Below are 26,263 nucleotides of genomic sequence, written 5' to 3'. Positions count from 1 at the left end.
TGTGTATATTTGCCACAAACACAACGAAATAAAATGAAACATTTTAAACAAAGGGTGAATCTATCTGTGGACCAGGGGTCGCGTTAACCGAATATTTTCCGTCATTGACCGATTTTTTAAAACGGTGACGGAAAAAACTGAAGTCCATCCGTCATTTTGACCGGTTGCAATTCACACCCCAGACCACAGGGTGGTGAGTGAGCATATTAATTAGCTATTGTCTCTCTTGATGCATGACGTCGTTGGCCTTACTCTGAAAAAATGTCAAGGCAACTGAGTGTCCGAACTTTCTTCAAAAAGCCCCAAAACGACGATGGTGTTGATAAAAGAGGTGAAAAAACAGGGACTGCACAAGCGGGCACGCAATTCAAGTCCATGCGCACCAGGAGGAAAGTGTGAGACTACGTTCAGGCCACAGCAGGTGAACTGTTAATTTCATTGTTCCATATGCTACATATGGTAGGCTACCTACCTACTGGGGCCACAGTCAGCTGTTTTTGTCACTGCGGAGAAAAAGTTACATATTCCTCTATCTGCTTGATGTGTGATGGCACGGTGTGGATTCTCTGTTAAGCTTGTTCGGACAAAATATTAATTTAAAATGAATGAAAACTAAATACTATTGAATATGTTGAAGCGGTATGCAATGTTAAGAGTCTTGTTAGCTGTAGGCGCACTATCCTATTCCCCTCACTATCCACTCGCGGGGGCCTGTGCTTGTCAGTGACGTTTCTTATTCTCGCTATATGATTATACAACTTTAACATTTGTTAATAATACGCTCTGTGTATAGTATCATCCATCGCTTTTCCTTTTTAAAATGGGCACTTATAAGCGAACGCAAGAAGTAACAACGGGAACATTTTTAAACAGGCATTTCACGGGAGAGCATTTCGACTCTTCGGCCAATCATATAGCGAGAGCGAGTGGATAGTGAGGGGAAGAGGATAGTGAACCTACACTTGTAGACACCGGTAACGCGCTCGGCCAAATGGACACACAAGTACGGAAGGTGAATTATGCCAAACAAAGGGTCACCACAATGTCATTATCATCATTTTAAAAATTTAAGTGACGGGTAAAAATAGATTATGACCGGATTTTTATGACCCTGTCAGTCAAAATGACAGACAACGAAAAAGTCTAGCGCAACCTCTGCTATGGACACAACAAAATATTAAAATATTTTAATATAATTTAATTAGTATTTATTATTTAATTATGATTATTAATATAAATAAAAAATAATTCAGAGACTTGTTGTACTTTAAAAGTGTTGAAATTACTTAAAATACACATATTACTTGTATTTTTAGTTTTAAACATATTGTATGGCTCTCACAGAATTACATTTAAAAATATGTGGTGTTCATGGCTCTCTCAGCCAAAAAGGTTCCAGACTCCTGCTCTAAAGCTAACACTATGGTTCCATTTACCATTTTAAATTGCTCCTACTTAGTGATAATAAGTCATGTCATAGAAAAAGAAAGAAAATATTTATCTTATATTTTTCAAACAAACAAAACTCAAGATCAAAAGATGAATTCCTAATTAATAAAAAGTTACAATTCAAATGGTACAAATGTGTATTTTACAATCCTATATTTATTTTTCATTACATTTGAGTTATTGTTCAAGCGAGGAATGAACATGTTTTTGTTATATTTAGCATTTTGGTATAAAGATGCTATTAAAAGCAATGTTACTGTAGCTTAGACAATTATTACTATTCTTGTTTTGCACAAACCTTCAAATATGACTGTGGCAATCATGCTATTAGGCTAACAATATATGCAAGATTTACCAAGATGTAAGGAGTCGGCATGCGGTCTCCGGGAAACAGATGTCCCCTTCCATGTTTGGTCCAAAAGTTTCTCCTTGACTTGGGTGATGGTGTCACAGTCGAGGACCTTGGCAGGCACTGTCTGAGATGAGGCTCCTCCACTGGCAGCAGCAGCTGGCATCACAACATTGAGGGTCTGCCTCAACAGAATATTGATTTTGATCATTATTAAGGACAGCTCAAGTCCACAATGCTCAGCCAGCCACTGACATTCACCCAGAACAAAAATGAGCAATGCACAGTTGTTATACTACAAGTGTGTTCTCTGACCAAGGTGCGGTACTCGACATCCTCTCGCAGCAGCCGGTTGTCGTTCAGAGTGTACTTGGCTTTTCCTGTCACAGCATCAACAGGTCCTTTGTCCACCTGGTGCTTAATTGCCCGGAACAGCATGTAGAATGACTCTCCTGCTGATTCCTGCCCCCCGCCCCCACCCCCAAAAAAATTATGATGGGTCACATTACAACAGAATTTAATCCAAGAATTATGCGGGATTTAATTGGGATCGAAAAGGATATATTTTTGATTCATAGTAAACCGTGACAAACTATCTGATGAACATGAGGCGCAGTAAACACATCAAGTCAGATTTCATCTTCACAAAATTAGAAGCAAGCATGTTTTATGTTATTTCAATGTGCATGTTCATGTTTTAATATGCTACATACCCGCAAGAAGTTGAACAGGCAAATGGACATCCAGTTTGTCAAGAGCTTCTCAACCACTGATTCAGTCCTGAGGGGGAAAAAATATATATATAGACAGACAGACAGATAGATAGAATATATAATAAAAAACACATTAATAATTAATATATTGTCAACTATTTATTGAAAAATCTATTGATAACCTCAGTGTCCTTCTAACCTCCTAAGCATCAGTTTTGGGTTCTTAGCCACATATTGCTCCACCAGGTCGTTAAGCAGAGTCTTTAGAATGTCTGTGAAGTACTCCAGTTTACCATGAAGGGCCACAGTCAGCAGAGAGGCTACATAGGCCCGGTCCCTTGGGGAAAATGTCTGCTGAGCTTCCAAAGTATGAATAAACTGCACAAAGAGCAAGATGAAGAGGAAAAGATCCTTTAAAAAACACCCTGAAACATAACAAATTATATACTGCAATATAGCAGGAAAACAGTGAATACATACAATAAGCTAACAAAAAAACGATAAATGCAGAGCTTTTAATCCTGACCTTGGTGAGAAACAGTTTACTGTTGAGCAAGTTAGACAGCTGAACAAGCCCTTGTTCCACTGTTTGCCTTCGGCTTTCTGGGACATCCAAATCTTGTCTCAATGGTGACTCCTGGTGGCCTGGAAAGAAAATGCGCTCTGCGTACGCCTTGTATTCCAAGAAGGGAATTCCCGAGCCCACCAAATCACTAGACATGTCCATCATCTCGGTCATCAGGTCTGATAGGAGTTAAAAAACAGGACAAATATGTATACATATAGATATGGACAGACAGACACATAGTAGTATAGTTACTACAGTTTGAAACAGTACCAGACTGTAATCATGCATACCTGTGAACTCCTTTTTGCAGCGATCACGCACACTGGTCTCTAGATTCTCCAACTGGATCTGTACTTTTTTATAATCCCTCATAGCCTGTTTGCTCTTTCTCCTGGCAAGCGACAAATATGGATTGACAACACAAAATCCAGACGACATGAAAAAAATATTCAAAGAAGTGCATCCCACAGAAAAACATGGGCATCTAATAAACCTGTAAAATATATTTTGCTTCATATTTACCGGTAAATGAGAACTATTATTAGCACAATAAGCACCACTATTGAGGCCCCCACCCCAACACCCACTTGGGCCTCCAGGGGAAAGATGGACAAGCCATGGCTGTCATACTGAACTCTACCCAAAGAGAAGTTCATGTTGCCCATTTTCACCTGTAAAAAAAATTACAAGAAAGAATGGAAGTTCTTAATGGCTAGTAACACCGAGCCAGCTGTTCAGTGTGTACAGTATTCAATAACAGTATGACACACTCGCATACTTAAACAATTTACACTTTGGGGGCTAGACATATGCATTGCAAAGACTTTATAGAGACTGCACCATTGTACGACACTTTAAGCATTGTGAACATCTTATACTTAGGTCGTCATTTATCTTACTATTCTTAATATCCCCTAGAAGACTTGTAGGAGATGTGGTTGAATTTGAGTTGGTATATTGTTTGTTTACTCACAGTGAACTCTGGAAGACTGTCCATAATATCTTTTTTCTGGATCGTGCGTACAGATGGCTGCTTGGCTGGTGGTTCACAGTACAAATGGTTGTGGGTCAGGGTCTTCACTGAACATATCCCGTCACCGATTCTGGCCTGGACCTCATGTTTGTAGATGGCCAGGTCCAGATTCTCTCCCTAAGGTAATATGATTGTGAAAAATATGCCTTGAAAGTTATTCAAAAGCTCAGAGTTCGTTAACCCTGACTACAAAATCAACTCGAACAAATAAAAACTTTATTTTTACACTTTTGTGATAAAATGAAATTGATACTGTACATTAAACCCTTCTAGTTACTTAAAACGAGCAGTCTTTTTCATAAGCGAAAAAAAAAAAGAGGGCTGTTGCCCAGATAGCAGGATTAGTTTTGAACTTTCATTACAATTATGCATTCATGAGAAATACTGTATATATATCATCCCATACATTTTAGCCCAGCAAAATAAATAATAAAAAGCAATACATAATAACAAGACATGCAAACAACTTGCATCACCATCATCGCTACGCACCTCAACAGAGATTATGCTGCCAGGTTTGTGGTGGTATGGTTTGTCCGGGTGATTGCGATTCAGCATGTAGAGCTTTGGGTTGGGCTCATAGCTAAAGGCTTCATTGCCTACTGTGTTAAAATCAAAATGAAGACTGTCCAGCAGGAAATGAACTTTGACCCGAGCTCTCCTGGCATCTGGTCCCACAGCCGGTGTCGGGCACAAGATGAGCGTAGAGCTGTTAATTGAACAGCGTGACTCATACTGCAATAGGAATCAAACAAAAAAATGCAATTAAGAGTTAGTAGTAGAAAAAAAACCTAAATACTGTAAATTTTGGACTAGAAACACCTATAAATTTTGGTGTGTGCAGCTCATAGTGTTGTGGGCCTTTTAGTCCAAAAATTACAGTAGTTTTACAACTTTCCAAACCTGCTTGACATGGCATAGTGCACCCTGAGAGCAGTCCACCTCTGGGATGATCCTCTTCCCCCGTTTCAGGGGTGTCTTTTGATTTTGTCCTTCATTCAACTGACTATTGCTCCGCCTCCTCCGTGGAGGAAGGGAATCAGGTGGGCTGAGGGTGACCCGAATTTTGGGGTCTTGAACCACATCCAGGTTTTGACCGGACACTCTTATAATTCTGCCTCCACTGCAAAGGGGGAAAAATGACAAATACCCTTGTAGTTTCGCATCTAAGTAACCCTTGACACAGGTACAATTTGGCCTCAGTTGCTCTTAATATCATATCAAATTAAATTTACTTATACAGCGCTTTAAAAAAAACCGAAAGGTCCTCAAAGTGCTTACAACAACGAAAAATATAGTTCATGATAAATAAAAGGCAGGAAAGTTATACAATAAAACTGAAAAATCAAAAACAAAAACAACGCATCGCACTAAAAGTCAAAAGAGCAAATAAAACAGTTAAAGTCTTTGACATGAGAAGGAGCCTGGCCATTAATAGAATTGAAAACAAACAGTAAAAGTTTAAAATCAATTCTAAAATTAAATGGAAGCCAGTGGAGCGATGATAGCACGGGGGTAATATGTTTGCGTCTAGGTGTACCGGTTAAAAATCAAGCAGCTGCATTTTGAACAAGTTTCAGACGTGAAATAGAGGACTTGGGAAGACTAACATAAAGTGCATTACAGTAGTCCAGTCTTGAGCTTATAAAGGCATGAATTGGTTTCTCATGGTTATGGCGACTAAGAAAAGGTTTTACTTTGGCGAAGAGCGGGGGAAAAAACTTGCTTTTACAACACAACTAATCTGTTTTCCAAAGTTGAGCCCACTATCGAATAACACTCAGATTTTTAACGTTTGTCTTAAAAAAGGGAGTCAGGGTGCCAGAGTTGGGCTCAAGGGCATTCATCATGGAAGGCGTGCTGAAAGTTATACGTTTCAGTTTTGCTCTAGCTAAGATGGAAAAAGTTTTGAGCTAGCCACTGCTTCACATCAGAAATGCAGTCCATCAATTTAGTGAGATCAGTTAGCATGACGCCCAAATGACACCACATACATTAACACTTATAGGACTCAATTTTATAGTCCATGATAGAAGAAGAAAGTCAGGGAGATTGAAGCATATTTTTCAAAGTATAATAAATATCATAAGAATGGTATGTTAAATGAATTGTTTAGATAAGATTCAGAACTTTTGATACATGCTGTTCACATAATAATAATGTGTAATACACCATGCATCTCCACAAACATTTGTTTGTTTGCCTGAGCCAATTTACCGAAATAATTTACGTACTGCAGGCCAAAAGTAGTCTTAAGGTCAGCTTTCTGCCAAAAAATGATCAATCTGCTGAACTTATGGAAAAGCACTCTGACAAATCATATTCATAAACGGGTTCAGAAAGGCCTGCACAGTAAACTAAGTGCACACATTTTGATATAACGTCTCTTATGCATGAAACTGGGATCGAGGGGGGTGGGATTCCTATCAAGGTCACATTTAAAATGCGTTCCGGCAACTTCCCTCTTTCCATTTTTTTGGTTCAAGTTATAAAGAAATATAGACTAGGTATAGCAATTAAATTCACAAATAATGTTCATCATGTTCATCAACAGATTGTGGAAATCTGACCAAATTACCTTTTAAAATATTATGTCAAGGCATTTTGACCACATCAATAAAAATAAAGTGCAAATTACAGAATAAAAATTATTTCAACAGTTTAGACCTGTTCAATCTACCATACTGATTTTTACTTGCCAAAATGCTGTGTGCGCTATTAAAAAAATAATAATAAATAATAAAACGTGAAAACTATTCCCGATGTCTTCAATATGAACAGACAAACACCTGAGAAAGCTTTTAGATGGTGCTGCCCGAGATATGTTGGGGTTGGATGTGTAGTAAAACACAACACCCTGTAGGTGGCGTTCGGCCCCTCCAAAGCGCACCATGATGCCATGTTCGCCTGTTCTGTTACTGCCTCTGGTCAAACAGCAGATCTGATCCTCCTCTATGCTTAGCCTGAACAAAGAAAGCTCTGTCAAACAAAGAGCTACATACATCAGAAATATAAATGCCACTACATCAATAATGAAGGTCTACCACTTACACCATACATGGTATTCCTCCGATGAGAACGCTGACATCACTTGGGTGGCCCGTCTTCAGCCAGCGACCTTTGATGGTGACAGACGAGCCCCCTGCTTTAGGCCCTCTCTTGGGGGAAATACCATTCAGTATGGGATCCTGGCAATGAGAAATAAAAATGAAGCATGAGAAGGATAAAAAAATATAACTATATATGTTTTTATAATTATAAACACTTGGCTGCGTGAGTGATTTATTATCAAGATAAAAGGGACATTGGAGGACTCTGGTTAACACATGAGGGTTATTTTACAGCCTACAATCATTAATTTGCTTGTCACTTTTCACTAATTAATTAAAGGCTGACAGCCTTTTACTGTTAAATCAACTTAGGAAACTAGCTGCTTCATTGCTAAGTAGGTTGATCACGAAATTGAAATTCTGACACCTTTTTAAAAGTTTTTTTATTTTTATTTTTTTTATTTTTTAAATTTAAAGTATTCATTCATAGTATTAACACGAACACACTTCTGAAGATGTTTTGGGGTTTACCCAATGAAAAAAAAAATCTTCAAAACGCTTCCAAATTTCCCATGAAACTGCTGCCTAGCATCCCGAGGTCTGAGACGTTCCTTCATTTTGCCCTAAAAACAAACACTTTTGACAGCATTGACCCGAGTGACAGCATTATAATTGTATTAAAAGGAAAACCTTAACACACTCAATAATGAAGTACAGTACTACCAAATGTTGTGTCAGCTGTACTGTAATATAAGTACATTTGTACAATTCTCATTGTAGTAATTAGGCTGCATATGAAATGAACTGCACAGGGATGCATTTACCTGAAAGCTGAAAATCTGGACAGACAGTCCCAGTCCTCCCCCGCTTACTTTGACGGATGCCTGCCCACTCTTTTCCTCCTGGCTGCTTGTAGTCTCACACACTATCCTATATAAAACACATGTAGTGAGGCAGGCTTGCATATTCCATTTCAGGTTTGTGCGTACCTTACCTTGAAGAGACTTCATATCTGCTATGGATGACACTGCAGGGAACCCCGGCAAGTGTGACAGAGTTGTGAATGTCTTCAGCCCTCTGGCCAAGATTGGAACCTGAAATAGTCACCAAGGTTCCTCCCTCTACAGGGCCAGTCACAGGATCCAACTAAAACACAAGATAAAAGACTCATTTGAAAGCTTTCTTATTTATAGTACATCACATATCACACACAGTCCTACACATAATTATTGCTCAGATGCGTAAAGAACGGCATTCTGAAGTGAGGTGATGAGATTGACAGAAAACTGGGTGGTCGGTGAAGTTAATGAATTATTGTTTCCTTTTGTCATGTTAACTATCCAACAGCAGGTAGTTAATTATATATGGAACAGTGGACCAGCTCTACACCCTCGGCAGGGTCCTTCAGGTGCATGGGAGTTCGCCCAACCAGTCTACCTGTGTTTTGTGGATCTGGAGAAGGCGTTCGACCATGTGCCTCGGGGAGTCCTGTGGGGGGTGCTCCGGGAGTACTCGGTACCGAGCCCCTCGGTAAGGGCTGTTCGGTCCCTGTACGACCAGTGTCAGTGTTTGGTCCGCATTGCCGGCAGTAAGTCAAATTCATTCCCAGTGAGAGTTGGAGTCCGCCAAGGCTGCCCTTTGTCACCGATTCTGTTCATAATTTTTACGGACAGAATTTCTAGGCGCAGCCGAAGCGTTGAGTGGGTCCAGTTTGGTGACCTCAACAATGCATATCTGCTTTTTGCAGATGATGTGGTGCTGTTGGCTTCATCAAGCCGTGACCTGCAACTCTCACTGGAGCGGTTCGCAGCAGAGTGTGAAGCAGTTGGGATGAAGATCAGCACCTCCAATCCGAGACCATGGTCCTCAGTCGGAAAAGGGTGGAGTGTCCTCTCCGGGTCAGGGATGACATCCTTCCCCAAGTGGAGGAGTTCAAGTATCTTGGTGTCTTGTTCACAAGTCAGGGTAGGAGGGAGCAGGAGATCGACAGGCGGATCGGTGCAGCGTCTGCAGTAATGGGGACTCTGCACCGGTCCATAGTGATGAAGAAGGAGCTGAGCTGAAGGGTGAAGCTCTCGATTTACCAGTCGATCTACGTTCCTACCCTCACCTATGGTCACGAGCTGTGGGTCTTGAGAGAAAGAACAAGACCCCGGATACAAGCGGCCGAAATGAGGTCCCTCCGCAGGGTGTCTGGGCTCTCCCTTAGAGATAGGGTGAGAAGCTCGGTCATCCGGGAGGGACTCGGCGTCAAGCCGCTATTCCTCCGCATTGAGAGGAGCCAGCTGAGGTGAGAGGAGCCAGCTGAGGTGGTTTGGGGATCTGGTTCAGATGTATCCTGGACGCCTCCCTGGAGAGGTGTTCTGGGCATGTCCCACCGGCGGGAGGCTCCGGAGACGACCCAGAACACACTGGAGTGACTATGTCTCTTGGCGGGCCTGGGAACGCCTTGTGATCCCGCCGGAGGAGCTGGGTGAAGTGGCTGTGGAGAAGTCTGGGCTTCCCTGTTAAACCTGCTGCCCCCGCGACCCAACCCCGGAGCAAGCGGAAGATGAGGGATGGTTTTATATATATATATATATATATATATATTATATACATATACATATAAAATATAGCCAACCCCCCTCCGCACCACCCTCTGCTTGTAAAGGACACACACAGTGTCAAGGTCCAAAGCCAACGTTTGCATGTCAAACACGGCCGCTATTCACAATTTGAGGATTAAGGAAATGATATATATATGTATAAAATATAGCCTACCCCCCTTCGCACCACCCTCTGCTTGTGAAGGACACATAGTGTCAAATTCTAAAGCCAACGTTTGCATGTCAAACACTGCCGGTATTCACAATTTGAGGATTAAGGTAAAAAAAAAAAAAAAAAAAAAAAAAGCAGAGACAGCAGAGAGAGAGAATGCACAAGAGAGAGCACACGGCTGAGTGATAGTCGATCAATGTGTCACACTACACGAGGCATCGGGACACGCCCCCACCCCCCACCGTCGGTTCATGGTTCTTCACAGCGTCTCTGTTAGGCCAGAATCGCGCTGAAACCATGTAATGAGCTGAACGTTTGTTATGGAAAGTACAGAAAAAAATGAGTACATTTTGGGGACTTCATGGTTACCCAAGGCATATGAATCGATAAATGCTAAAAATTAGATCCAAAAGTCATTGGTCAGCAATTTTCTAGACCACGGATAGTCATGTGTTCTACTTTAAGGATTTAATCTAGCCAAAAAATTAACAGGTTTCATGCCTAAATTTAGGGAACAGAAGCATGTAAATGTGTGCCTTGTAGAGAGACACAACGACCATATTTATTTTCTTGGGGGAAAAAACATCCCGAAAGGTCCAGAGAGGATAGAGCAACCCTTACGAAGTGAATGACAGGTGCAGGACAAGTGTGTTTGACGTCATCAGTGCAGGACCCATGGTAGATGCAGTGGGAGCTAGCAGGCCCCCCGCACCAGACACAAGCATACTTGGGATCGGCTGTACGACATCGACTACAGTCGGATCTCCCCACAGAACAGTTGTACAGAGTCACTAAAAAAGGGGAGAGAAATTGAGATCAATGAGAGGAGGGGGGTCCTTATTATAGGGGACATTTTGAGTTAAGGGTTAGAGATTTGTTTGATGATTTGTGACGCAAAAAGAATTAGCCCCACCGAAAAGGTCATCAGCGCCATCAATGAGGAAGTTATCTTTTCTTCTTACGCTGATCATGGCCGAGTATTCCTCCATCAAAGAAGAATAAGTAAACTGAAGAAGAAAGGCAGTAAAACAACATAGCATGTCATGCAAGCTGATATACTAAGTAGTATTAAAGGCAGTAAAGTTATTCATCTGTTTAGGAAAGATACTAGGTACAATAACAGAATACTGAAAAGAAGGTACAATTTGTTAGTCTTCATTAGCCTAACATCACTATTTTATTGACGTATGAGTGACTTCTGTTGTGCTCTTTATATAATCCTCAAACGTGTCAGAATTTCAAGAATTTTAAATAATTTTATTCAAAGATACATTGGCATACTGTACTGTAGCTTACCAAGTCATGGAAAGAGAAGAGCCAGTTAAAAAACATGATCATGCAAATTTTAAGTTAGAAGTATAGTATGTAAATAAAGCAAAGAAGAAAAGTTCAAACATCACTGATATGACCGCTTTTGCCCAAAATATATACTAACCTGATGCGGTTTGCAGGTAATCAAAAAGATGGAAGGCTGTTTGGCATCCAGCTCCACAGATGCTTCGACCACCACTGACTGATTCTCAATGTCCAACACACACTCGTAGTCCAGATTTTCATCCTAAATGTGAACAATTAAAAGATATATATATTCAAAAATTCAACCTTATGCAACCTGATCTTGCCAAAATATGTCTAGTTATATTAAATGACCTGAAAGAGATCCAGGTGTTGTCCCAAAAGTGTAATCTTCCTTTCTACATTGATAGGAAGGAGGGCGGAATCCTGAACTTTCTCCACACAAGGACAATCCTGGGAAAAATACAGACATGTTGTACATATACTGATTTTTTATTTTGATTATAGAAAGTCCCTAACCACTGGGGAAAAAAATTACATACTAAGTTTTCATTAGTGTGGAAAGTAAAAATGTGCATTGATAAACAGTCAACCTTGTGTGCACAGCCTTGTTAACTATCAATCGACAGAAACAATTTGTTTTTAAACTGCAAATTGGACAAAGTGTTGAAATTTTGAAAGATTTTAGACTTAAAAGCGTCAGTAAGTTCTGCTGAACCAAGTGACTATTTAGTATGTCCACATATGCTACAGCATCTGGACTCACCATTAAGTAAGAAACCGATGAATCTGCTTGGTAATTTTTGTCCAACTGAAAGTTGGGCTCAATAACCATGCCCGGAGATTGTGTGTTGGTGAGGGTTTCATTAGCCTCAGTCTGAAAAAAGGGAATTCTGTCCCCATCTACCCCACCATCAGACCTCTCCCACTCCCATTGAGAAGTTTCACTCATATCAGAGCTTATGACTGGTATTTCCTCAGTCAATTCACTGCCAGCAAAGTCTGGCAGAGTAACAACTTCACCGGATGTGGTTGAACTTATACCGGAAGAAGAGCTAGCTGCCTCGCCGGAAGGTTCTACAATGCCCACTTCATAGTCTACAGGGCCAATCGTGCTGCTAGGTAAAGTAATTTGAGATGTCTTGCTAGCTTTGTCAACCATTTCATCCTCTGACATATGTCCGGTTGTGGCCACATTTGAGTCAGAGGTTGTCAGCATGTCAAAAATAGAACTGGTGTCTGTGAAGCTGACATCTGGGTCCGGGCTGGTGGTCCTTATGAAGTGTGGTGTGGTGTCCATGGCATGATGTGATGTGGACCCGCTGATAAGCGTAGTAGGGCTTGTCGCTGTGGTGACAACTGCAGTGGACGCAGCAGTAGCCATGGTGGGTGGCAGCTGCTTCTCTGTTATTGCTGTTGTTGTAGCAGTTGTCACAGTTAAAGTGGCCTGTTTTCTGGTGGGTTGTGGAATGGTGGGTGTCGGTGGTTTGAACTTGATGAAGCACAAATGCACAAGCAGGAAAGGGACAGAAAAAAAGGCAAGGGAGGACAAAATTAGGATAAACAAGAAGACTTGAAGAATCCAAAATAATAACAGAACAAAACTGAAAATGGAAAATGTACACAGGCGGAGCCAATAACACAAGGCACACAAACATACATGTATGGCATGTTGCAAGTCAGTGATACTAAAAAGACCCTTGTCATGAATGTGGACTCACATTTTGATTGTGGATAGTGACTCCTTGGCCGCAGGTGTGTCTGTGTGTGCATACATGCTCGTGGATACACCAGTTACAGCCCCAGCGGCTACTGACACACCCTTGGCATCTAGGAAGAAAGAACGCACATATCAGCGTTACACAGTGCACAACACAACAATCACGACGATGCCTGGCATAAATTATGGAATTGTCGCTCCACGGGGGATGATCATTTAAATGTTTAATTTGGCGGGAAAATGCAAAACTGAGCTGATCACACTAAAAAAAAAAAAAAGAAAGTTGCTGCTTTTTCTTCATCTTTTCCTTTCGGTTTAACCCGCAAGTTGTAATAAAAGCCAAAAGTCTGTTTTTCACAATTCCTTTTTTTTTTCTGTTAATTGATTTTTAAAAAAATGATTGTGATTAACGACAACAATTAATTAGAATTTACACAAAATACACGCGCACACACAAATACCCTCAAAAAACCTGTATCATCGAAAGTGTTGTTTCATGAATAAGTGATTATGCATGTTCTGAATAAAAGTCTCACTCAGGCGAGAAAGCACATGATGAATCGGATGCAATTGCTGTATGTCCTGGTATAACATGCAGCACTTGAATATGTGTGCATACTTACGGCCTTCGTTCAGAGAGCTTCTGCACAAGGCCACAGTCGAACAAGGTAAATTCTGTCTCTGCTACTGTTACGTTGAGGAAACGTAGGGACAGGATCACCATCACGAAGTCTGGTGACAAACAAACCACTTGATTACAATGATTAGATTTTTATACGCAGTAAACAAAGTTAATTTTATTAACAAGTACTTTATTTGTATGGGCAGATATCAATTGGGAATACCTAGGATTATTATTACTTTGTTTCTTAATTATTCTTTCAAACATATTTTTTTCTAGAGCCGTGCCCGCCCTTTCGGACAAGACCTGATGCTCACCATCTCCATGTACAATAGGGGGCAGATGACTAGCATCAGGGGTTGGGCAAACAACACCAGTGTTCGTAAACAAGGCGGGAGTTTCTGCATCATGGAAGAAGCATGAATAGGCTTCTCCTTCTCCCAAACTAGGGAGTCCTTCGACTGACACTGCTATCTGTTGGAGAGAAAAAGAATAATCATCAATAACCTTTTTGTCTTTTTGTCTAAACATAAGATCTTCATTTCTATGGCAAAATACTATATCCTGGGCTACCTCCTACCATGCATTGTTTACCATGCGTATAACTGTGAGTTTTCTTTTACTCTGTATTGTTCTTACTGCAACCAGGGATACCCTGAAAATTTGGTCACCAAATATTTTTGTCCCAAAAGGACTAGCCAAAAGACAAGGGTTATTTTCTGCAGATTTTGTCTGCCCAGAGTGGCCATCTATGACGCTGAATGTAAAGCCGAGCGCACACTGAGCTGGGTGTAAAAACGTGGGGGGCCATGGTTCATTTTGGAGTATCGGCATTACTCAAAAAGTGCAAGGTTCTTAGCTTAATAATCAGCTTCAGATAACTGTTTATAAAAAAAAAAAAAAAAAAAAATTAAAAAAACCCAGAAGTGGACTATTGTTCTTAACCGACTATGTGCAATCACATAACCCGACTCCAGTCTCCCATGTTTTCTAACTTCAAAGTAAAGTCAGCAGCCACAAAAGTTTTACAATATTGATTTTTCATTTCGGCTGGAGAAGAATTGGCAACAACAACAAAAAGAACCAGGCAGGGAGCTTGCAGCTAAATTATTGTAATTTCTTTTGTTTTTTTGGCCCAGGTTTAATTTTTTTTTTTCTTTTCGGACAAAGCTAGGTACAATAATTATAGTCACAAGACCAGGGTTGAATGTTTTGTACTGTACCCTAAATTTACTACTTTAACTACTATGAGAAAATGTTACTTTCCCTCCAGAGAAAATTACATTTGTTTTCTCCCCATGACTGATGTTGTACAGGCTGAGATCCTGGATGCTGAGGCACTGTTGCGTGTGGTTGAAACTCCACAACCACTGACCCTTGTCTAACCCTCGCCGGCACTCCCAACGTTGTCCACACCTGAAATACCAAAGTGAGCATTCAAAGTTAGAAACGCAAGCAAATAACAACATAAAATAACTTCAGCATAGCTCAATTTTGAATTTAAAAAAAAAAAAACCCTCACCGTCCATCCAGAACACACCAGCCACAGTACGGATCATTGGCAGACAGACAAGAGTGGCAATCCAGGTGATCTCCACATTCTGCCACAGGACGCTTCTCTATCTGAAAGTTAAATATATTTAATTAACCAAGGTTTATTCCAATTAAATTCATTAATTTATTTTGAATTTTACTGAGTGAACCCTGTGTCACCACTTATTTGTCAGATTTTCATAAATAGTGCCTTATCATTTTAAATGAAGGAATCCGAAGTCTGAGCCTTCTAGATCACACGGTTGTCAAGTTTTCTGCCATGAACGTGTTCTAAAACATCAGGGGGAAAAAAATCTTTCAAATGACAATTTTTGATGACAGAAATTGGGGTGAACACCTTTTTAACAAGGTGTAACTTGGAATGACGGCTCATCCAAGCGGAAACAATCTTTAACACTTTGGAGAAGAAAAAAAATCATTTTCATGAATTGTAATCGTGGAGAAAAATCTCAAAGCCACTATTTCCAGGAAACAAGCGAAATAGTTGCTATCAGAAATTTGTGTACACCAGTACTATTTTAGCCGATCAAATGTGAATACAAGTGCTAGTTCATGGAGAAAGACAGAGACATATTGCAACGGTACAAAAACTATAAAGCAGTTTTCTTAGCTACTTTTTATCTGTTTAGACCGTATCACCATTTACCTGCTGAACGCACGTGCCATGTTTTTCACACAATGGTTGTGCTCGCAAACAGTCTTTCTTTGTGTTTGAACATTATTTTCTTTATTATCATACAGTAAAAGTAGCTCTAAGAAATTTGGAATTTGCATATTTAGATTCCTTGAGCAACCATGTTTTAAATGAAGGTCATTCATAATTTAACCTTGTCTATGTATGTCTCATGTTTTTTGTTCTTTCCTTTGATAGATCATTAGTTCAAATACATTATCCATCATCCAATCTAGCTATTTTCTTGACTGCTTACTGTCATTACATTCAGGACAGAGCAAGAGCAGATTACACCCTGGACAGGTCACCAGTCAGTGGACAATTTCGTGTCTTCAATTAACATAACATACATTTTTTTAAAAATAGAGGGATAAAACCAAGAGAAGGCCTATATAAGCACAGGGAGAATATGCCAACTCCACACAGGAAGACTTGACCGAACCTCAGCAGTTTAATGCAAACCTGTTAAAATGTTCTTTCTATATGTCCCTATCAAAAAGCTACAGTTAGCCATCTTTATCTAACAAGTCTGTAAAAAAGCAAATGGTTGTGGCTGGAAAAAGAATAATTATTTGGAAAGCAAAAATACTTATACTAACCCCTTTGAAATTAAAAACAGCACGTAAATAGAGTTTTCCTATCAATCTGCATTTCACAGCTTCCAACACAGACCCTCTGAAGGGAGTGTGCCTTCACAATAGAGGCCACTTTCTCTGATCAATACTATTGTTAAATCTAACCCCACACCTCCCGCTCACTGTTATACTCAGCATAGAAAGTGAGTGCCCTTTGGCCTCGACAGCCAGCTGCTCTCATTTTGGCTTTATGCTCTTTGCCAAAAAATCCTTTATGCCGTTTTTTTCATCATGAGATGCAGCTTGAAGAAGTATCAAAACATGGACCATTGTAATAAACAATCAATTATCTGGCAATGAATGACAGATCATGTTTAGTCTCATGCATGGAGACATCTGGGTGAGTGGTTGAATGGGCGGGTCACCAAGCTGAAAAAGCTAGTGCTGTTAAACTATTTTAAGCAGTATTTGGAGGGAGCCAAGACTGTCAGCTGTGAAATCAATGTGCCGCTAGTCTACGATTCTCATATGAAAAAGGAACAACTTTTATTTAGAACCAGAAATTTATACGAGTCCAGGGGAACAAAACACATAAACTGAATTTGGATTAGATCACCTCCTTGACAGAGGTAACACGAAAGATGATTTGTTCACTAGTGTGTCTTCCCCATGAAAATCTACATCTACAGCTCCTTGCATGACTTACTGAAGCTTTGGTCATAATGTAGATGTGTGCGCCTTTCTGGTCTAGTAATAGGTCCTTGTTAATGGGGGAAAAGGGCTGGATAGTCACATTGGCATACACCTCTACTTGGCTATCTTGGCCCAGATATACCTGTAAAAAACATCAGGGGATAACATGCACACAGTAAATGGAATATCATAAATTCAGGACAATGACAATTATTCAATCAATTTTGAAGAACAGTAAATTCTATTGTTACGGTGTGCGTGGTGGCAAACATTCAAGAGATCTTTAAATTGGCTGTTTAAGTGTAGTGATTTCCTAAAATTGCCAAAGGGTGATAAACTGAGTGTTCACTTAACAGATTGCACACACTTTTGGCAAAAGGCACAATCGTAGATGAAACTATCATATTTAATTTTTGTTTGTGCTTTTGGTCACCCTGATAGCTTCAACTGTGAGGAATTTGAGAGGGTACTGCAAGTGCATAATTAAGTTTAAAATGTATGCACGGCACGCAACCAATTCTTCATTCAGAAAAACAAGTGGTACTTCTTTCTACCTGCACACGTAGATGGCGGAACCCTAAAGCAGGAAACGAACAAAACAGCCCTAACTTTACATCTTATGTTTAGGCTTCATTGAATTAAATAATATAATAATTAATAATATACAATATATGTAAGTATGTATTTACCTTTTGTCCGATGACACTAGCAAGCAACAAGAAGAGAATTGATTTACATTACATAAGCAGAAAAAAATTTTCCCACCAGAAAAAAATGTTCCCCACAACCTCTCTTTTTGGCACCACTTTGTGTGCTGGCTTGCACCTGCCTTTTAAGATGTGCTATTTAAAGACAGCAGAAAACCAGTGCATTTTTGTCAGGTTTGAAAAAGCACATAAGATAGAATAATCGTAAAATATATGAGTTTTAAAAAAAGAAGGAAAAAAAGACAAAAAAGAAATAAAGCGAGACAGAGAGCGAGACAGAGAGCGAGACCGAGAGCGAGACCGAGAGCGAGAGCGAGAGAGAAAGACAGAAAGAAAAAAAGAACATGCAGCTTAAGCCCAAACTGAATTACATTTGTGCAGGATTGCAGCTGAAGTGTCGGTTATGTGATTAGGACATAAAAGAATCCAATGCACACAGAGAGACACCTTTGGTTTCAAGTGATTCCCTGGCCTTCAAACACTCATATTACCTTATGTTTATGAGATTAGTAGACATTTCTTGCCTCTCTCCATCCGGAGGCCACACGATCACTGTGAGCGCAATCCCCATTGTGAGGATGCACTCAACACATAATGCCAGTGGAAGTGCTTGGTGGTTGGGAAGTATTCATGCAGATTTTATCGAACTGATATGTCTCTGTTCATTAAATACACAAATTTTAGGAGGCATTAGGTAATCGACGCAAATGGTGCTCTACAGGTGGTGATACTCAGCCGATTTGGCAAGTGCTAACTAAAGCAATGACTTGGAATAATATTGGAACTTCTTTTTTGATTGAATTATAAAGACACATATGTCCTACCCATAAAATGGCCCAAACACAAAACAATACTCTTCAATCAAACAAGTTGTTTCAAACAAAAAACTTTCACTTCTATCAAAGAAAATATTTTGAAGAAAAATGTGTTCTCAAATGCATTTTTGAGTCTTCACTATATTTTTTAAATTAAATATTTTCTTTGATTTTTTTTTTTTGTTATGTTTTTTTTTTTTTTTTGCATTGAGTTTTTATACAGTATTTAAATTATAATCCATTCATCATTTAGCTTAGCAATTGGAGGCATGAGACCCAATTTTGGCATGTCCCAAACTTTATCAAGGTTTCATCGGCCGTGATGTGTGTGTCTTCATCCACCGAACAGAATGTTATTGCGACACCAGCACCTTGGCGTTCAGTTTGCCACAAAATGCTCACTGCCGCTGGGAACGCTCATCGGCATTCAGTTTGCCACAAAACGCTCACTGCCGCCGGGAACGCACACCCTTCGTAGAACCAATGCCAAGGCAAAGGGCATTAATTGGTAAATTATAGAATAAATTAAAAAAAAAAAAAAAAAAGTGTATTTTTCGGCATTTCGGTTTTCAGCCAAGTGTTTCCAATATTCGGTTTTGGCCAAGAATTTTGCTTTTGGTTCATCCTCAATATATATATATATGCAGTATATGTATACACATACAAAAAAATATATAGACATATCGGAGGTCTTGAGTGGTGAATGTGATGAGCTACCTTGTGAAGCGTCCCTTTTGAGTCTCCAAGGAAAGCAATGCTGTGGTCGTACCTCACACTGACTGCAACAGCAGTGAGGTGAGTCGAGAACGTTTGCCACACAGCCTTAGCTACAACAGGCACTCTGCTTGCCATAGGACTCGGAGTGTGGTCAGAGCCGCAGGGATATGCTTGAAGAGTGTTCTACAACAAACATATGACCATCGTTTAGTACACAAGCTGGTTTGTCCTTTAAATAAAAACACTAGTCAACTGATTGTTCAATTTATTTCCAACTGATATTCAAACATTTTAATGTTCAGAAGATCCTCGGTTGAATGGCTTCCATGCTGATCTTTGGTCATAATTCCCAGTTATTGCTACGCAGACTTCTTTGATATTACCGGTTAACAAATATTATTGTAGGCACATTTTTGACTTCAATTGTCTTTTTCCCCTTTAATATATTTTAAATTCTTTTTTTTATTTCCCCTTCAGGCATGACAAATCCAAACAAACATACAGCATTTATATGTGTTTACAATTAATTCAACCCGAAAAGCGCTGACGGGAGAAACCAAAGCTAATTTTATTGTCATTTTGGTGACTTTGTTCTTCTTTACTCAGCCTTAATGCATTTCTGCACAAATAATTCCAACCTGCTTCGGTTAACTGATCTCTAACGATCCTATTCAATGATTCTGGTTGCTGCCAACATGTGAGCATCAGTGGTGAGAGAGGGGCTGAACTAGAGAGTTGCAGGTGGCCAACACTACTTCAGGAGCATCTGGGTTTTTCTGTCTTTTGCCCTCATTAGAAGACTTCCCTAAAAATCACTTTACCGTGTCACCATTCAGTTTCATCCCACTAATGCTGCAACGCTTTGTTGGATAGCTGGACATTTATGATGTTTACCCTTTTCTGACCACTGAAACAAATTGAGTCAATGTACTTTGGAAAAAAAGCAGGAAATGATTTATGACGATGCTTTTGCATTAAGTTATACCCTGTGTACAAGCTGTTACAAGTATATAAAACAAAAAAATGAGTTTATTTCTACAATGATGTGAGATTAGTTGCCAAGAAATTTGATAATCGATTTTTGCCGCCTGTAATAAAATATATATTTTTTAAGGAAATAGTCATCCATTTTGTCTTAATGGTTAGTTACAACATGCCTAAAACAACTTCAAGTTAAAGCAACACTAGGAAACTTTCTGTTTTGGTGGATTTTAGTGGTGCAGGTGGACAAAGGCAGCTATAAGAAGTCCCATTTGGGTCCTTGTTTGTGTGTAATATGAGGCTGTGCGCATGTGCACTGATTAGAGCAAGAAAACGAGTTCACTGCTACACTCAGGTTGGGTTGCAGAATCAACAATACAGTATTACGAAGTGTCGAGAGTTAAATTGTCTTTGTGTTGTGAGATCCAGCGTGTGTCCATCAGAGGTGAGAATGAAGCCAATTTTATTGTTTGTATTCTTTGTTGATGAGACGTTACTACTTAGCACAAAGCACTAAGCTAGTTGGCGGTTATGCTAGTCTGTGTCTTAAGTGTCCGTTCGTATTGTTTTAAAGAATCATATTAGCTCTTGAGTTATTGTCAGATAGTAAAGTTGTCTCATTTCTTTTTATAAAGAAACTACACACATAATCCCATTCATATAACAGCTTAGAGTCTCCTTTCAACACAAACTCCCATTCAAACTTGAAATTGTCATAGAAGAGAGTGTGGTTTGAAATTGGATTTGGATTCTATTTATGAACATTATATATATAAAATATACAATATATACATATTTATGAATGTATATATGTAAAGAAAACATTGATTACAGTATGAGTCCGCCTTATCTCTATTTTGTTGTTTAGTTTGTTTAAAGAACATAACTAAGTCATTGACACAATATCAGCAGTTTGCACACACAAAAAATGTCAATCAGCAGCACTTTTTTTTTTTTGAATGAACAGGACTTTTGTCTGATTTGTGTACTGAGAAATTCTTCAAATGAAATATTTTATACTAAGAACCTTCATTAAAAACTTTAACAAGTTTTATGTACTTAAAACAGTAGAGCTGGAGATTACAGTTAAGTCAGGAGGCTGTAATATATATATATATTTTTTAAGGAAATAGTCATCCTTTTTTTCTTCATGGTTACTTACAACATGCCTTTAACAACTTCAAGTTAAAACAACACTAGGGAACCTTCGGTTTTGGTGGATTTTAGTGGTGCAGGTGGACAAAGGCGGTAGTGTTTTCCTTTAGAAAAACTGCATTCCCCTCGAGGACCAGTGCACAGTATCGTAAAATCCTGATCTCCCAGTCACTTGCATTTGGCTTGAACAGCATGTGTTTCCAGCAGCTGTGTGAAGTATAAATAGTGATGAGGTAATGAATCCAGTTGTGGCTAAACTATCATATGACGATGTTGACAATAAGAAACTTTTCATTTTATACCGTATCCTCCCCCCACCACAACCCCACCCCTAACCCGGAGTTGTCAGTGAGAGTTTGGGAGAGGGTCACGCCAGTGAGGGAAAGCCGGACCAATGATTATTCTTGAGTGTCCTTTTATCCTGGTAGCCTCCCTTTTTCATTTTTCTTTTTTTTTTTTGTTCCCTCGGACAAAACTTTTCGGCTCTTTGTTGCTGTGCCATCTTTGCAGAATTCGTGTAAAAGCGTTCGCATCGACTTCCATCTTTATAACTAATGGGGAAAGGGGGAAGTGACACATATCGTGAAGCAGTCAGCACATTTCTAGTTCTTTTTGTGTGGCAGGGTTCTTGCCACTCTCCTCAAATTGAATTAGTGCCAGTGAAAGCGATACAGACACCCTCAGGCCATAACAGTGGTGTCATTCATCTAGTTGTCAGTCGACATATCATCACAAATGTTATGAAAATATTTGATAAAGGTTGAAATGTTCCCTAGTCTTGCGTTTGTGTAAGTAATTGAAAAAAGTGACATTAGTTGCTGCTCTAGTATCTTATATGCTATTTCTATGCAATTGACAGTGTGCATACCCTTAGTAGTTTGGCACAGCTAGACTTGACCTCATACTCTATGTAGGCCACCTCTTTTCCATCTTCCAATATCCCGTCTTGGGTGTAACACATGTCTCTTATAGAGTCAATGCGTCTGTCAAGTGCTTCCAAAGGAAAGATGCACAAAGCTGAGCCATCCAATGGATTTTGGTTAGTGGAGCTGACGCGTGTGGAGAAAACTCCCAGCAAGTCCTGACCCTCCCTGCCTGCACCTTGACCCACCTGTAACAGAAAACGTAATGGGGACAAAAATCAAGAAATTCAAACCGTGAAGTTTTCCTTGCAGCGGTATATAATCAAAGATAAAACTGCTAAGATTGTGTAGGTTTACATTTAAGTCAAAATAATGCACTTACCTGGGCTGCTTGGAGAAGGTTGTAAATTCTAGAAGGAGAGGATGGTGATCGACAAACAAGAGGAACTTCCACATAGGAATAGTAAGATGTGTCATTAAGGCAAACCCTGGCTGCATACGTCTGATATTCCCTCGATGATGACTTTATGTCTCGTCGGTAAAACAGGAAGTATACATATGCTCGCCGTGTGAAAGTGGTCACAAAATGATGGTCATACTCTGACAGACGGCCAGCTACAGCAAGCTTTGCCGTCTCTTCATATGAAAAAATTGGCTCTGCTGAAAGGTGTCGGGTGGAAATGGGTGGCTGGCTGGCAGTGTAGCCTCTCCCCACGTACATTACAGACCTTTCGATACCCTGAAGCCCCACCACAAGCCCCACTGTTGAAACCAATGGATCATTGGCTGCCACATACTGAGTGTCCATTGGCCTCTCAGTAGAGAAAAGAACCTGTCTGATTGAAGTCAGGCTCCGTTTTTGGCATGTACCCTGGTAAACACTGCCACAGGTGATCAATTCCAATCCTATGGGATCCACCAGCAATAATTTGTTGTGATTACTGGTTTTCCTGGCCTGGGGACAGTTGGACTCTGTGACAGGAGGAATGCAGTCTTTGCTGTCACTCACAGGACCAGTCCTCTCTTCTTGTTCCAACCTGAGTCCATCTAATCCATCCAGCTGAAAGAGGTGGTCCCTGGCCCCTACATACACTTTCCCAACAGATGGGTCCGGATGGAGCACCAGATGCTGGAATTCTGTGTCATCTTGTGAAAAACTTGGGTAAACGTGACCATCAACTAAAGCAACAATGAGGACGATGATGAAACAGACGTGTAGGGAGAAGTTCTGAACCTTCCCATGTAGCATGGCAGATTTTCTGGGGAGGAAAAAAGCAGGGTTACACACCATGTTAAGTATTTGTCGCGTATAAGACTTGACCTAAGGGTTTCTTTGCTAGCTCAGGTGGGAATTTCCTGAATCTGTAACATAAAGCAGTGGTCCCCAACCTTTTTTGCACCACAGACTGGTGCGATGTGGGCCTTTTTTTTTCATGGACTGGCAATGTGTGGCAGAAAATTACAGCAAATATAAAATAACACAACAGGGCTAAAAACGAACATTAAGTGCAGGGAAAATATAACTCGCATTACGCTGAAACTTTTTTAACAGGGGCCTTCCCTAAAACTTGACGGCACGTATCCTTGGTCGCAGGCATCACTGGTCTTCTCCAATCGTGAAAGGTTTCTTAGTTTTAATAATACGGTTCGCCACGTAATGTTCTCAGTGCATTCGCTTTTGTGGACTTGTTTGCCAGCTTTTAGCCACAGATTATGCAGAATGAACCTGGTTGTAGGCTCCTATTTTGACTCAGCAGGTGGCCTTTTCCCTGTAAAAAAATTGTCCGAAGACGTCCGTTTTTCAGTCATCTTTGCTTACGTGTGGGCTAATTATATACGGGAACAAATCTGATGCACCTTCGTCATTATCGAGGACAAGCGCACTTGGATATAAAACAAAAATAGATGCTAGATGCCCATAAGTACCCTGTCCACCATTGCTGAGGTGTTCCACCCACAGCACACATCCAACAGCAGCTAACATTACTGTTTACATTGACTGACACTGTAACACCCCAGTAATGGTGGCGAAACACTAGAGGGTGACGTACACAAATCTCTTCGTTAACAAATTATTTATGATTTCTTTGGGGCCCGATAGCAAATGTGCCACGGACCAGTACCGGTCTCCCCGGCAAGGTGGTTGGGGATCCCTGATGTAAAGTATAGAAGGACAATAATTTTAATAACTAACATTGACAGCAAACTAAAGTAACGCAACTGTATTGTGTGCATGGTTGAAGCTTGCATAATCATGAAGCACATTATGAAGTCTAATGTCAAACTGCTAAACTCATCACAGTAAATCCTTGCAAACTATTTTTTTTACTTTGAAAAAAATCAGCATAGCAAAACAATGAATTTAAGTTCATTAAACGTGCAGCTCAGAATAGTGCTGAACAAATGCTGAATTTACCAGTTGCATAAGATTTCATTTAACATTGATAAGTGTAGAAAATAGAATTAAATACATGAACATTATCGTTAGTACAGCTGCCTTTAATTACAATAATATTTACAACTTGAAACGAGAATGTCTTACCATTAATGTTCTTTGTTAAGACGAAGACTCCCACCACCTAGTCATTTCCCATTTCATCTCTGTCTGTCAAAATGGGAAAAAAAGTATGAATGAACGAATGAATAACCATTAGATTCAAGCATTATAGTGTGTAAGACAATTCAGACAACATTCCTAATTTGAGGCAAATTGCATGAAGAACATGTAATCACATTATTTATCTACTTTCCACCCTTTATCAGATTGCTGACAGACCAAAAGTGTTCTTTACAGCTTGGGGATTCAAAACAACTCATTTCCCATCTGACAAGCCATCACTAAACACCTCTAAGAGAGTACTTTCTGGGTACTGAGAGCATTTCCATTTGTGCTGAAATATCTTAAATTATTGAACAGGTTCCTCGTGCCTTCCACTGACCTCACTCAGAAAAGGTCAGAGGAATGAATAATAACTCCCAGCACAACACACATTTAGGCAACCTTTAAACCTATTTCAGAGAAACGTGACATATTTATCATACATGATTTTCATTGATATTTACTGCTACTGCTGTGTCATTTATAGCACATTACTCAACATTAATGCTGAACAATTTATATTTATAAAATCAAAATTGTGATTTTTGACAACACAATGTTAAAATTGTCAATGCCATTACAATTTTTATTGTCTATGTGGGATTCAAAAAGTGGAATGCTTAAAGAAAATGGATCAAGTATCGCCAAAGGTGACAATAACTGATCCTGATACAGACACATCTTCATATCCAGTATGTATGACAAGAAGATACATCAAAAAACCTAAAAAGACTGCCTTACACTGTCACTTTAGTATTCTTGCATTATTTAAGTCATAACTAACCATGTTTTGATGGCATGATGTAATTTTATGTCATGCTTGTAAATGAATGCAATGTGAATTTTGCATTTAAATTGATTGGAACAAAATCATGAATTACATTAAAATCACAGGATTAGAAATAACAATTGCATTAGATTCATTCAATCATCTTCTGAGCCTCTTATCCTCACAAGTTTTTTTTTTTCCCCTGAAAATTATGCAGCCATGCCCAGTTTTGACAGTTTGAGACAGTTTTTTGACACACCAATACAATAAATTATTTTGCCAAGATTGTCAAGACAGGAGACTGGCACCAATCTATGTCACATAACTCTTCTTCACTCGCTGGAGCAGCAATAAGGACAAAGCAGAAGAGGGTTTAAAGGGTGGAGAAGAAGGAGTGTCGAGTTGAGTAAATGACCGGAGGCCATCCAGAAGCAGCTGCAAGTGTTGTGCTGTGTGTCAGCTGAGAGGGGGTGCATGCGTCTAAGGCTGGTTCTTCACTTATTCATGAGCTGAATAAATTTAATACTATGTATGAACCGCCATGTCTGCCCTCATTGTGTTGGTTAAATATGGAGAAAAAAATGTTCTATTTTAGAACTTTC

The 26,263-nt window shown here is 39.7% G+C and overlaps 1 protein-coding gene across 2 annotated transcripts in view; it reads right to left on the bottom strand.

The window, feature by feature from the left end:
* The window catches only part of LOC130906423 (plexin-B1-like), a 97,899-nt gene that overhangs the window by 15,916 nt on the left and 55,720 nt on the right, over positions 1-26,263 (bottom strand). The window contains exons 2-30 of one of the 2 annotated variants that reach the window (XM_057820761.1): positions 24,836-24,898; positions 22,676-23,552; positions 22,299-22,541; positions 19,295-19,477; positions 17,069-17,197; positions 15,083-15,183; positions 14,844-14,976; positions 13,878-14,034; positions 13,562-13,670; positions 12,940-13,048; positions 11,985-12,710; positions 11,573-11,671; positions 11,358-11,480; positions 10,836-10,929; positions 10,544-10,713; positions 8,157-8,308; positions 7,987-8,092; positions 7,164-7,300; positions 6,902-7,075; positions 5,016-5,235; positions 4,605-4,847; positions 4,053-4,229; positions 3,602-3,750; positions 3,370-3,470; positions 3,038-3,255; positions 2,711-2,889; positions 2,512-2,578; positions 2,114-2,260; positions 1,805-1,979 (exon numbers count right to left, since the gene is read on the bottom strand). In XM_057820761.1, the coding sequence (XP_057676744.1) occupies positions 1,805-1,979; positions 2,114-2,260; positions 2,512-2,578; positions 2,711-2,889; positions 3,038-3,255; positions 3,370-3,470; positions 3,602-3,750; positions 4,053-4,229; positions 4,605-4,847; positions 5,016-5,235; positions 6,902-7,075; positions 7,164-7,300; positions 7,987-8,092; positions 8,157-8,308; positions 10,544-10,713; positions 10,836-10,929; positions 11,358-11,480; positions 11,573-11,671; positions 11,985-12,710; positions 12,940-13,048; positions 13,562-13,670; positions 13,878-14,034; positions 14,844-14,976; positions 15,083-15,183; positions 17,069-17,197; positions 19,295-19,477; positions 22,299-22,541; positions 22,676-23,542 (5,488 nt within the window). In that variant the 5' untranslated portion in view covers positions 23,543-23,552; positions 24,836-24,898. The remainder of the gene's footprint in view (positions 1-1,804; positions 1,980-2,113; positions 2,261-2,511; positions 2,579-2,710; positions 2,890-3,037; positions 3,256-3,369; positions 3,471-3,601; positions 3,751-4,052; positions 4,230-4,604; positions 4,848-5,015; positions 5,236-6,901; positions 7,076-7,163; positions 7,301-7,986; positions 8,093-8,156; positions 8,309-10,543; positions 10,714-10,835; positions 10,930-11,357; positions 11,481-11,572; positions 11,672-11,984; positions 12,711-12,939; positions 13,049-13,561; positions 13,671-13,877; positions 14,035-14,843; positions 14,977-15,082; positions 15,184-17,068; positions 17,198-19,294; positions 19,478-22,298; positions 22,542-22,675; positions 23,553-24,835; positions 24,899-26,263) is intronic. The other variant, XM_057820770.1, reaches the window with a different exon arrangement.

Source organism: Corythoichthys intestinalis, chromosome 2 (genome assembly GCF_030265065.1).
Source record: "Corythoichthys intestinalis isolate RoL2023-P3 chromosome 2, ASM3026506v1, whole genome shotgun sequence".
NCBI classification, from domain to species: domain Eukaryota; kingdom Metazoa; phylum Chordata; class Actinopteri; order Syngnathiformes; family Syngnathidae; genus Corythoichthys; species Corythoichthys intestinalis.
Note: the sequence above shows the minus strand (reverse complement) of the source record. Positions and strands in the feature narration are given on the sequence as shown.